General features: G+C 42.0%; 2 protein-coding genes across 2 annotated transcripts in view; one reads left to right on the forward strand and one right to left on the reverse strand.

Annotated features, from left to right (window-relative positions):
- Positions 1–6,316, forward strand: part of LOC142578844 (uncharacterized) — a 28,788-nt gene extending 22,472 nt beyond the window's left edge. The window contains exon 5 of the mRNA XM_075688477.1: positions 1,523–6,316. Coding sequence (XP_075544592.1) covers positions 1,523–1,636 — 114 coding nt within the window. The 3' untranslated portion in view covers positions 1,637–6,316. The remainder of the gene's footprint in view (positions 1–1,522) is intronic.
- A 2,135-nt stretch (positions 6,317–8,451) lies between these two features.
- Positions 8,452–13,063, reverse strand: part of LOC142578166 (anoctamin-7-like) — a 94,247-nt gene continuing 89,635 nt past the window's right edge. Inside the window, exon 20 of the mRNA XM_075687566.1 lies at positions 8,452–10,060. Within this exon, the coding sequence (XP_075543681.1) occupies positions 9,875–10,060 (186 nt within the window). The 3' untranslated portion in view covers positions 8,452–9,874. The remainder of the gene's footprint in view (positions 10,061–13,063) is intronic.

Genomic DNA, 13,063 nt, shown 5'->3' on the forward strand with positions numbered 1-13,063 from the left:
GAGATTAAAGAGCACCGGCGAGATCACCGAGCCCTGTGTGGTGCCTGAGCTCCCGATGTTCATTTGGTCTGACTCTTGTTGTCCCACTTGCATGCGACCGGTTCTTCCCATGAAGATGACGTTCTACTTTTATTTACAAATAGTTTTACGAAAGACACTGACAGGTTGTAGCATGCTGACTGTGCTGACTACAGGTGTCTCTCTGGTCTAACTATGTGCTGGTTCACCTTAAATACCCTTTATGACATCTCCATCTTTGTGTGTTACAAAGGCGGGGCAAGTGGTGATGTGACCCTGGTCAGATTCTTTTTCCAAGGGAATGTAGTCAGTCTTGACAATGTTAAACAAAGTCATGGGTGCTGGGTGATGACTGGGTTTCTGCATCCTGTTTGTGGGAGTGAAAGGCATTTCCGCAGGTGCCAGTTAGCTTCCTTGAGGATTGCAGGGAAGCACTAGTCTTCCATTGCCGAGATGACGCATTCGAAGTGGTGTGGCACAATGCTGCCCACTTGCGTGCCATGATCCTAGTACTACTCTCTTTATCATGCAGCGCATGAATGAATGATGCCATTAAGCTAGTGCACTGCCATTCAGAAAGTGACAGGTTGTCATTCTGCTTATCTCTGTCACAAAAGGCCACATCTGTTGCTTTCAGCAATGCAAATGAGACTAATTGCTGGTTTTAATTTTGAAGCTAATGCCAGCTTCACTGCCCTGTCACTTTCCTAGTGGCAGTGCGCTATATTAAAAGTGCCATTTCATGCGTGGAACATATGAGAACACTGCGATTGCAGCACAAAAAGAAATCATTACATGTTTTTCTTTTCATACTTTTCTGCCTTTCTTATGATGTGGTAAAAATGATTGCAGAATAGGTACAAAGTTAATGCTGAATTTAACATTTCATAAGACACCATACAACTTTCTCATTGAATGTACTTGTCTAACTGTAAGACTTGTGAAATTAGTTAGTCTTGTCTAACTTTGCTACTAAACAGAACATAAGAAGTGTTGTTTGCCTTGTAGAGTCACAAGAGAATGTTCGTTTAGTTACTTCCTCCTAAAATGCACCCGATTATTTTTAATCCTCTGCCAAAGTTAGCTGGGACCTCCTGTACAATATTCATTCTATACATTACAGCCTTACATAGCATTTCACTTCTGCACCTTAAAATTGAAAGAAAGAAATGTGAAAAGCTTAGAATATAGGCAGAGATGGTTTCATGTTAATAAAGGAATTATTCTATGTGTTAAATGCCCCCACTGTGTTTGGGCATAGCAATCAAACTAGAATGTTTGTCTTTTTCTGGAAAAAAAAAATTTGGTTTGGCTTTATATGTAGTCATTAAATTTTTAAAATATTAAACCTCTTCAGAACTTCAGCAGACTACAAAGAATATCATGTTATATTGAAGTTGATTGTTAACAAACTCAACCCTTTAAAAAGGCATGATAAGCTATCAAAATAGAATAGTCTTGTGATGTTCTTAGTTCCGCTACAAATATAAATATTTGTTTACAGGATGAATCCAACAAGATGTTTGTATTGTTTGACTTCAAGAAAGTCAGAAGCACAACAGAGCATCTGCATCTTCCAATACTCAAGTTGATGCCTTGTCTGTACAAGAAGCGGTGAATTGTTCATCTGTGAAGTTAAGAGTTTCACACCACTGTGAGCCGAAGATGGTGAAAAGAAAATGTTTTATGCACACGCCCCGCATGCTTTATTCAACCTGTATGTAATAGTGAGACTGATGTGGTGGAAAATGCAGATAAAACAGAGCCCATCTCAGTATCATGGCCATGTTTATTGGATCTGAGTGAGCACCTTGTGGAGAACACTGGTAATCAACGTGTTATAACTTTCGCTTGACAGTAACAAAATATATTAAGGCATGAGCAGTAACTCTCTATTGTGCGTCGCACTCATGAGGTGTCATGCTGCAATGTACAAAGCTCACAGTGGGCTCACAAACTACTCAATGTGTAAAGCAGGACTCATTTGCTGTTCTAAACAGTGGAAAAAAACACATGTAAAATGTCTGTGTAGTGAAAGATGAGATGCTGATATTCTCCATGATCCTTGTTCCTTATAGACAATGCATTTGTGAAATATATAATTGCACAGTTTTGACTCAGCTGAATCAAATTACTTGTTTTCACAAGCTTATACCTCTGACGCACTTAGAATGTACATTGTGTGCTACCTTCTTTCAATGAGCTTAGGCTGCATGACAGTGATCATTTAGATTATTAAGACAGTTGATGCAGTTTTACATTCATAAACTACACCTGGTATCTAAGGAATGCTGTAGTAGAGGTTTTCAGGTCAATTTTTACTACCTGAGGTTGTTCATTATACGTTCAAATACAGGTATGTACCAAGTGTGTGAGTTATTTGAGAACATAATGACTTCAGGAATAAGCAATATTTGAGACAGAATGCAATATATTCGTGGAATATGTCTTGTGGTGTTTTTTATACTGCTGTTTGCTAAGACAGCTGAATAAAACAATCTTTAACCTAAATTATTGAGTGAATTCAGCTTCGATAATGACTGCATGCTCAGGCTAGATAGCATGCATTGATGATGGGCTGCGCTTCCACAGTTTCAGCCTTTCGGGAATTTTCAGTATAGTGTGGTTGTTTGTTGACCTCCTTTTCGGTGATGCTCCTCGTAAATATCAGTGTAGCAGGTTTCTGATGAAAACTATGGACGACACACTGAGGGTGACGTAGCTGCCAAAGTTCACAGCCAGCCACTCTTAGGTCGCGCGGGCCCTTTAAACCAAATTCATTACTTAGGAGTGCTGCCTAATGACATCATGCACATAAAGGTTGGCTGTTGGCTCTGCCACCTGAAGCTGCTCAGCAATACCATAGTTGGCTTCTTCGAGTTCTCACTCATAGTGGCTTGCAGCTGCTAGAGAAACTGAGCCATCTGAATGACATCTGACGGTGCAGCAGGTATTTTTCATTGTCAGACATAATTGACCATGAACTCTTGCTACACCCATAAAGCAAAGCTTTCGGAACATTCAAGAAGGTAGCTCTCAAAATGACCGTGGTCTATTAGGACAGTGTATGACTTTATCTCCTGTGTCAGACTGGAAGCTGCTGCCTTGGAATAAATCTGCTTTATAGATGTCACAGGAATTAATGAAGACGAAGCTAGGTGCCTGGATTGATAGAATAATATTATTGATTTCTATGGTGATTCTAAGCTGTGTCCTCAAATACCTCGCGCACTCTGTATCTACATTCTTGCATTCTACGCCCATTTGAAAGTGATGGCAGCATTCAAAAATCAAACTTGGTAAGTGTCTTTTTTGTTGCTGTTGAATATCTTATGCAACCTGCTGCCAGTTTTGGCAGGATTCTTCACTTGCTTGAAATCAATTGTCACACTCCTGCAAATGTGTGTATGTATATTTCTTTTTACAGTTTAAGAAACTCTGAACAATTTTCATGTAGGCAGAAGTAGGTCCCCTACATACATTCCAGTGATCGTCACATTTTAACTTGACAAAATATTAACTTGTTAGCTTAGATATTGATCTTATATAGTAACATGATTGTTACAGGATTGTTGTGACTAACATCCAACCATAAGTTAGCGGAGGTTTAGTAACAATTTGTCCTCTACAGTCGATTACATTCTGAACAGCATTTCTTTAATGAACAGTACCTGTAAAGAGGTGTAGTGCAGAGCACCGGCACCCTCTTTTCGACAAACAGCCATGCTGACCTGTCAATTTCCAAACTGTGCAAGCCTGCATAATGCAGCCAGTTTCAGTGTTGCTTGTGGCCAATGCTGTACAAGCCACCGTGCATTTGTATCATTCACATGCAAAATACCATGCACAAAAACAGATTTGAACATGGATTGCCCTGAATTGTAATGAGCCCCATTCTTTTTTTCATGGAATAGAAGTAACCACATTAGAATTTAGTTTGCAACATTGATGTTTCCTATATATATATATATAATCTATATAGCAATGTCCAGTGATAATTTTGTGGTTGCCCCCTGTGTTTTCGTAATTATGTTACAACAGGCATTACAGTCGTAGAGCAATATGTTTTCTTAACTTGCTTTTTGGTGTTCTCTTCAGTTCTCTTTAGTGCCTGGAAACCAATCAGTGGTGGTGATATTAACTCTGTGGGCTGCTCAAGTAACGCATTTAATCTAAAGACAGTGCAACACTGTAGTGGACAATGTAGTGGAAAGAACTGAAGAGAGCATCAAAAAGCAAGTTAAGAAAACATATTGCTTTAGGACTGTAATGCCTGTTCTAACATAATAATGAAAACACAGGGGGCAACCACAAAATTTTCGCTGGACATTGCTTCCCCATTTGCTCTGTTTTTCTGAAATACTAGTATTTTTGCTGTTTTATCTTTTTTGGGCTCCTAAAAGTTGCACTGTAAGGAAAGAAGTTTGAGCTCTTATTCGGAGAATGGGAACATAGGTTCACGTACAGGATACGACAGCTTGCGGAAAATGGATATGGGCCTTACTTAAGCACTGGCAGCTGGCGTAAAGCTGTTCTCCTTCACAGAGATTGTGTTGATGAATGCAATATGTAGGAGACATACAGCTACTCTCTTAGCAGATCAAGTAAGCTATAAACAAACATTTACCAAGAGAAAAATTGTGGGACATTATGTTTTGGTAACTTTTGTGATTGTTGCACTATAACAGTGAAACATTGCTGCAACATAAATGCCAGATGTGGGCTATTTGGAATCGAACATGTTCGGCATGGAAGGCACACCACAAAGACGACGGACAAGGGTGCATTACTACCAGCTGGTTTTAATGCAACTTGATCGACACCAATATATATATATATATGCACGAAAATTAGCACACCAGGGTAGAAGAAACAATAACGCACAGAAACATGATAGGAAGTTTTTGTTTATATTGCCATATGCAATAACATCATTTTTTACAGCATAAGCTGTTACGGGCTCATTCCAATAGCCGTTTCGGTTGGCGATGGTGTCCAGCACTGCCACTGCCTCCATCGCCAGTGTCTGTAGCAGCTATTGTCGGGAATGAGAAAAAAAAAAAGAAAAACAAGTTCCCGCCGGGATCTAACCCAGGCCTGCTGCATGGGAGTAAGCTACTCTACCACTGAGCCACGCCAGTGCTTTTTTTTTTTTTAATTCTGCGACTTCCTTTTTTGTTTGTTTGTTTATTTATACACAGCAGGTACCATGCACTGGAGGGTTCTTCTTCTTGCGAGCATGCAGTACAAAAATGACCTGTAAACACGTCCTAGTGCGTGAGGAGAAATGCAATGTATCATGTGCGTCGCATAGCATATTAGTTGCTAGCAAGCATTAATGCATAGCAAATTGCATATTATTACACCAAGTGGCACGCCATGTAGCAATTGCATAGGTAGCGTTACAAGGTAGATAAAGAGGACTTGAACAAAAAGAAAGTTGTGGAGGTGTATAAGCAATTGACGTAAGGAAAAACATATATGGTGTACTTGATTAATTCAAGCAGGCTAGGCTACTGTTTGTCACCGTCCCATTTCGAACGAAATACCATTAAATCATCATCATCATTAGCATAGTATCATGCCATTTGACACGTGATGTGACATGTGTGCCCCGTAGTGTCGACACATACAAGTTTTACATTGCAGTTCCGTTATATACCACCAGGTGTCTCAACATGTAACAGTTCTATGTAGCAGTTGCATGCTCCATGCAGCTGGACCTCTTTAACTCAAGCAGGCTAGGTGAATATTTGTAACCACCACATTTCAAGGGGGATGCCAATAAACCATCATCATCATCAACAGCAACATAGTGTGCCACAGGTCAAGGGATGTGATGTGTGCCACGTAGCATGCATACCTGTGTTTACTTTAATACATGTTATGGTGCCTCCTCGCAAGGTATGAACCACTGTTGAAGAAGTGAATCGTAGAGCTATGCACACGGCTGCAACCAGGCAGCATCAGGCTCAGCAGACTGCTATGCAGAGAGCAGGACAAGCTGCAGCACAAGCCACAGCTCGCCATCGACGCTGGGAGGACAGCTCAGATCATTCTTGTGTAAACGACGCGAAAAAACTTCGCCACGAAAACCCTGCAGTGCGTGGTTGCGAAAACGGACCTCCTATGGAGCTGCTCCTCCAGCTTACATTGTGACTGTGCTGCAAGTGCCATGCAGGCCTGTGACTTTTTTTTTTGTTGAATAATTTACAATTGGTATCACTATGTACCTGCCTGTGCCTATATATATTGATGTCAATGAAGCAGCATTAAAACAAGTTGGTTGTTCGTTGTCTCTCTTGTGGTGTCTCTTCTAAGCTCAACATGTTCAATTCTGAACACACCAGCTGGCCCAACACCACAATGTTTTCGAATGGGCTGCCTGCAACTGTATTTCATATGATGATGTTGAACTGTGCAGTGTTGGCATTTGAGCTATTTACACAAAACAAGTGCTCATTGAACACATCTTGTCATACTTATAGTTTAACTCCTAAGGCAGCACTGCAAGTATGATGGTTGCCTTAGAACAGGGCTACAACATTGTACAAGCTGGTGTGCATTCTTGAGCGAATATAGGAAGGCATTTTTGTGTGTCACTCCCTTGTAATGCACCAAATGTAGGCAAAAATCCTATTGTGCACACACGAGTATGCCATCCATCGTGATATTGGGGAAGCTTTTGTCAACATTGTGCTTCCGTTGCAGTTGGCAAGTCGCGAAAATGGCACGAAAATCATTAGGCGTACAATATCGTGTTTCTTGTCTAGAGCAACATGTACTGAATGACCTTATGACTGTATAGTCGGGAATAGAACCTGCCATAAGTACTCAAGCTAGATTCTCCATGCACCTTAGCATTTTGTCAACGTAACTGTAGATTGTGCATACAACTGCTAAAAAGGCATGATTGCAGCTCATGCAACCATTGGACGGAATTGACGTTTTCTTGCATGAGCAGTTGCACACACCGAACTATTTCATGTGATTTGTCATGTATAACAGCACTCTGTTCAGCCTTCAAGTACTTTTGCAAACACTTAACCAGAAAGTTTCTATACATTCTTCAAAGGCTACCAAAGCAAAACACTAAATCAGCTAAGGTAGACTAGTAGAGTGTACTCTTAAAAAATGTATTTACATTTTCTTCTAGAAGGTTGTCCATGAATGAAGAAAATTCTGAGCTTGAACTTTGTAATGACCATGGCAAATATGGTGCCAGCGTGACCTCACAAATTTCAATAAATTTTCAAGTATTCAGTTACTTTCTATAGTAAAGTCCCTGAAAAGTTGCCAGTATATTTGCTTTCTCAAACGTTTTCTTTTAATTCAATTACGTAGGCCCCAGGAGATGCTGCGAAAATTCAATATGTATCATGGTGTAGGGATGCTGGTGTGGGAATCTAGAATTAATGTCATTTAATTGTTTGCATCATTTCTACTTTATGAACATTCCACTTTTTAGTAGGGGCCCTGTAACTTTTTTTTTAATGTGGCAAGTAACCTGCTTAGTTGCTAGGCAGTACCTTCATAAACAGCTGAGGTAAATATTATTCCTCTACGTTAAACTGGAAGTGTACAGTTCTGTTCAAAAGACTGCCAGCTTTTCCCTTCAGCTTCCTGAAACCCTGCTGCATTTTGCATGTATCCCTTCACGCATTTAAACACGGTGGCCAGTGGCTGGATTTCTTTTCATGTGTGCTTTCAGCAAAAGTGATGAATTCTTATCACATATAGGCAGTGGAAATCGTGGCAAACAATAATACCACTGCATCAATGATAAATGGCCTCCAAGATCGAGAGGAGTAACATAGGGATGTGCCATACATTGCCAAGGTCAAGTCAAAACATAAGCTTAACAATATGAATGGATGAGTGTGGCAGCATGATTTCACCTGGGCACAGTGCCGCAGCTTCAGGAGCAATTTTAAGGGGGAAGCCAGGAGTGTGCGAGACCACCCTATTGTGAGGTGCATGCAAAAACATTTTGTTGCAATAAGTTTTGTGAAGGGGTGCTTTTAACGCCAGGCTCATTGCACACTTTTCATAAAAGGTTTTGCAGGGTCCCTCCGAGAGCAACAGTATCGGTACTATTTCAGAAGCATAATCTAAGCTTCTTGCTATTACGTAAAACTTTTCTATTACATATTCTTATTATGTAAAATTGACTAAAAGAAGTGGTTGGAAGATTTGAAAAGCTGAAGGAAGGGGCTGGCAGCGTTTCAAGGAAAGTATCTGGCTCCCAGCTCTTCAGTATCTTCGTCCATGTTTATAAGTGTTGCAGAGTCCCTTTAATGTTATTCCTTTCTTACTGTCTCCTGAGGTGATATATTAAACAATAGTGTCTCACAAATGCCCTGTGAGAGATTTCCATGCACTATGTTCATCATCTAGCTTTTTCTTTTTACTTCTTCTTTTTGTTCTTAACTTCGAATGCACAAAGGTAACAGTGGTTTGTTTGATCTAACGAAGTAGACAACATAGTTGCACTGGCTTTTAGTTGCCATCATTTTTCTTTTCAGTGGCATGTTAGATGCCTAGCAGCCACAACCTAACTCCATTTTATTTGTGGCTGCGAGGCTTCTACATAAGTAGAAAATGCAACAGGTAATGTAGTTAACTGATAGTGCGCAGAGAATCCAAGTAAGGAAAGTCACTGAAGAAACAAGAACAAATATGAAATAATTTGAACAACGTATTCATATGATGTCAGCGTGTCATCATTGAAAAAAGAATCCGGATTGGTTACACTCGCTGATTGCTGTCGCATCTCAACTCTCTTTCTTTTTCATAAGTTTTATCATACTTCCCTTAATAAACCACCATAAATTGTTCCCACTGCCCGTATATCACATCGCACTCGCCACGCTTGCCAAGTTGGCCGTCCTTGCACTCGTACTACCACTTTTTTAGGCTCATTTTTATTTGCGCAGCAACAGATTGGGACAACCTGCCTCACCAAATTGCCGCCATAACCTGTGCACCTACATTCATGCAAAAACTAGCGGACCATTTTTCGGAATAAGAAAAAATGTACGGGATATGCTATGTTTGTACTAGATGGAATTATGTACCTAATTTTCATGTGTGTTGTATTTAAAACTTGTGCTCTGTTATTCTTAAACTGATGTATAATAAATATATGTACGCCCACCCCTTATGTAATGCCCCTATGGGGCTTTTAAGGTAATAAAATGAAATTAAATGAAAACATCGGAGCTTCATGCACTCAGGAGTTCAGCTTTTCAATTAACAAAATGGGTTGAAATAGTGGTAAGAGATGGTCTTTGTTCGGTGGTAGTAGGGCCAATCAACCTCAAAAGCACGTTTCGGTTGTTTTAACACTGGAAAAACTACCTCGCTACGGAACGACCCCGAGTTCCACCAGTGCTTTGCATATTCAACGGCACTAAGGACACGGACAAAGGTGAAGGCAGCAGAAAACTGACATGTTGGGCTTTTTCATGTGCCTTCACCTTCGTCCGTGTCCTTAGCAGTGTTCCCTCCCGAGTGTGAACAACTAACTAGTCGGTGCTTCCACATTAATCTACCATTGCCTCTTACGAGCAGTGTTACACCACAAACAGTCTGTCCAGTCGATTACGGGTAGCCCGACAGGTTGCAAGCGCGCGAACCGGGGATTCGGGTGCCCGTGAGAGAGTGCTGGCACTCCAGGTGTTTGTACTGTTCAAGCGTCCATGAAGATGACCGTGCTTCGGCGGCGCCTCTTGATGACAGACGCGGTCCTCTGGAGCGAGGCTGTGGCGAAGGGGATCCATGCGACGGTTCTGAACGAGGTGCTCTCGCAGCAGCTCCCGGTGGACGATACCGGTGGCGCTGCCCGGTCCTCGTGTCATTCCTCGCGCGTCAGCGACAGCTTGCGTCGCAGTGGCTGCGCGGCACCGGCCGCGGATTCGCCAACGGTGTTGGCCGTGGCTGCTGCGCTGCCCGACTGGGAGGTCGCGGCTGCCGAGCCACCGAGGAGTCTGTCCTGTAGCGTGGCCACCTTGGCCATCATGTGCGACAGCAACTGCCGCTCCTGCACGCACGCAGTGGCGACGCGGCGAGTGCCGTGCGTTATAGACAAGCTGCGTGCGTCTGGACGAAGTTAAAGGGACACTAAAGCGAAACAATAAATCAGTTTAGACTAATGAAGGATTGTTTGAGAACCCTGCAGGCAGTCATTTCAAAAAAATAGTTTTGTTATTAGATGAGGAAATGAAGGTCCAAGTATCAGTATTTGAATTTCGCGCCGAAACCCCAGCGCCGGCACGTCAGCGTGACGTCAGGGATTCCAAAGTATGTTTTCGCATTTGGGCCGCGTTGGCTGAGTAAAGGTTCCCGAAACTTGCCATGTTTACTATTTGGTTCCTTTAGAACACAATGTAGTCAATCTGTACTGCTATATATAATTAGTAGGTCCTAGAGGACGCCATCAATATCGAAGACGTCACAACCATCAGGTGCGGGAACTTAAGTAGGCGTCGCCACCCGTATTTCGTTCTTGAGCTTTTTCTGGCTTACCAAACGTCTTATCGTTGTAAGAGTGGTGTTTTTGGTATTGTAGAAAGGTAATTTGCTGACGCAGAAGAAATCATTTTTCACTTTAGTGTTCCTTTAAGTGCAAGCAGATAGAGCAGAGTGAAAATTTTCGCTGTTCGCGACGGGTGAAATAACATTTTCCGAGTAACTTTCGAATACTTTGGCAGCCGTATTAACCTCGCCTTGTCAGACAATAATACAAGGCAGGACGGGCTTCGAAAGAACAGACCGGTGGGCTAGTGGTATATGCATAACTTCAGGTATAGTGCAAAAAGAGCACGCATGGCGGGGGGGGGGGGGGGGGGGGGTGACGGAGAAGACGAAAACACAGTGCTATGTATCTGTCTCGTCCGTCGTCCTGCGTGCCCATTTGCACTATTCCTCAAGTTATCCGTATGGACTTTACCCAAACAAAAGGATAAGTAAGTGTAATTAAGCGCAAAGGAACACAAGCACAAAAGAAGATGCGATGGACACACAAGCGCTACTATCGACAACGGTGTTTATTTCGTTCACCGATCCGAACTAAAGTACCTTCCGTATACGACGTCAGATATCACGTGAACCACCCTTACAAAAAAAGGACCTTACCTAGCTGCGACGGCGCCGCCGCCGGAATATAGTGACGTCAGGCACTGGCACTGCATCTGATACGAGTATCGTGTGGCAACTGACTTGCCAGTTCGTGTGAACATGCACGAAATTCTAAACGAATGGCACATTCATGTGTAATTGGGTAATTCGCCGTGCGCCGATCATTGTTCACTATCGGTCTATCTGTTGCGTTTTGCACTGTTGAATAATTAAGAGTAACTTTTACTGACACAATGCTAAGTACCAAAGCCATTTCAAGGTCTCAGGTTCGTCCAGTTCTGCGAGGACTACACGTCATTTATACCCATTGAGACTCTGAAATGAAACCGCTCGCTGTTAGCGAACGTGCACGCTCGAGCGCAATGCATAACCATGATTATGTGCAATTTGGCATGCCATAAAGGAATGGAGAGCTGCGCAAAGCGTCAGGAAACACACGTGTGCAACAGACAAATTTAAGAATTCGCACAGTGGTTAACGGAACCCTTAGCTCGGGTGCTCCTAAGTACATGTAAAAGGAGAATTCATTTTTCTCGGCAACCACTCCACCAAACTTGACAAGGTTTGTTGCATTTAACAGAAAAACTTAAAATCTAGTGACTGTTTGTTTCGAATTATTGATTTAGGTCGTCAATTTTTGCTGAAAATTGGCAGAAACCGCAAATTTTCAGAAAACGAAACTATTATGTTTGCAACTCTGTATCTCAGCAATGAAAAACGATATCACAGTTCTGTCAATTGCATCTAATAGTACATCTAAAGGGGACAAAATTGATGCGTTACACATGAATCTAAAAAAATTTAGTACCATGAAAATACAGCTTTTGCAGGAACGCTATACACAACGTAAAATATTCACGTAAGAAATAAATTTACATACTGAATTTGTCCGCTTTGAATCATCTAATGGACACCGTTTACAGAATCGCGATATCTGTTCTTGACGGAGAGCTATATTTGTAAACTTCGTGCTTCTGTTCTTTCCGAACTTCCCAGTTTTGGAAACATTTTTCAACAAAATTAAGCCCTAAATCGAAAATCCGCTTCCAACAGTCACTACAATTTAACTTTCTCTCGCAAATACAACAAATTTCATTAAAATCGGTCGAGGCATTATCTCATAAAAGTGTTTTTGCTTTGTACATGTATTTGAATAGGCCGTGACGGAATTGGGCCCGAGCTAAAGCTTCCTCTTAAGGCTTTCATGATATGCACGTGGTACACAAATATATCTGCAAACATGTACGATTTTATCGAAAATGCCCGATCTTTAGCGCTCATCTACGATTGTCGTATTGAGAAAATTATCTTCAGATTGTTGCACTTGCGTGTGATTTAGGGCCATACCAATTTAAATATGGACAAATACAGTCGCGAGTGATCTTTTACGGCCCATTTTTCGGACCCGTCGATTCTATGGAGTAAACCACGCGGCAGCGAACTCAGCTGACGAAACTAATGTAGGAGGATGAATCAGAAAGTCTATGCCCCTATTTGTTATTAGCCAACATAAGGTATACGCGTAATTACCAATATACGTACTATTCTACGTACCTTAGTATTTTTCCACGTGTTCGCCATATCGGTTCAGACATTTGTCCCATGGCAGCACTAAATTTGAGAAATGTCAGTCAGCAACGCACGCGGCCACCCCGAATGCTCATTGTCATGTAAGTTTTCACGGCCCTTTTGCGATATCACAACACCACCACCTCACACTTCTCAAAGCGAGACACCTTGCTCCATACGTGGACTGCATTTCCCCGTGAATTTCGATGGGCGTTCCTCCATTGCTCCATAGAAAACGAATCGCATTTCGTTTCTCGTTCGTCGTGGACGTGTGCATGAAGCACAACCGACGGCAGCGTCGTGCCGTGGAGCTACTGCCAGACAAGGCTGGGCGGGT

The sequence above is a fragment of the Dermacentor variabilis genome, chromosome 4 (genome assembly GCF_050947875.1).
Source record: "Dermacentor variabilis isolate Ectoservices chromosome 4, ASM5094787v1, whole genome shotgun sequence".
NCBI lineage: Eukaryota > Metazoa > Arthropoda > Arachnida > Ixodida > Ixodidae > Dermacentor > Dermacentor variabilis.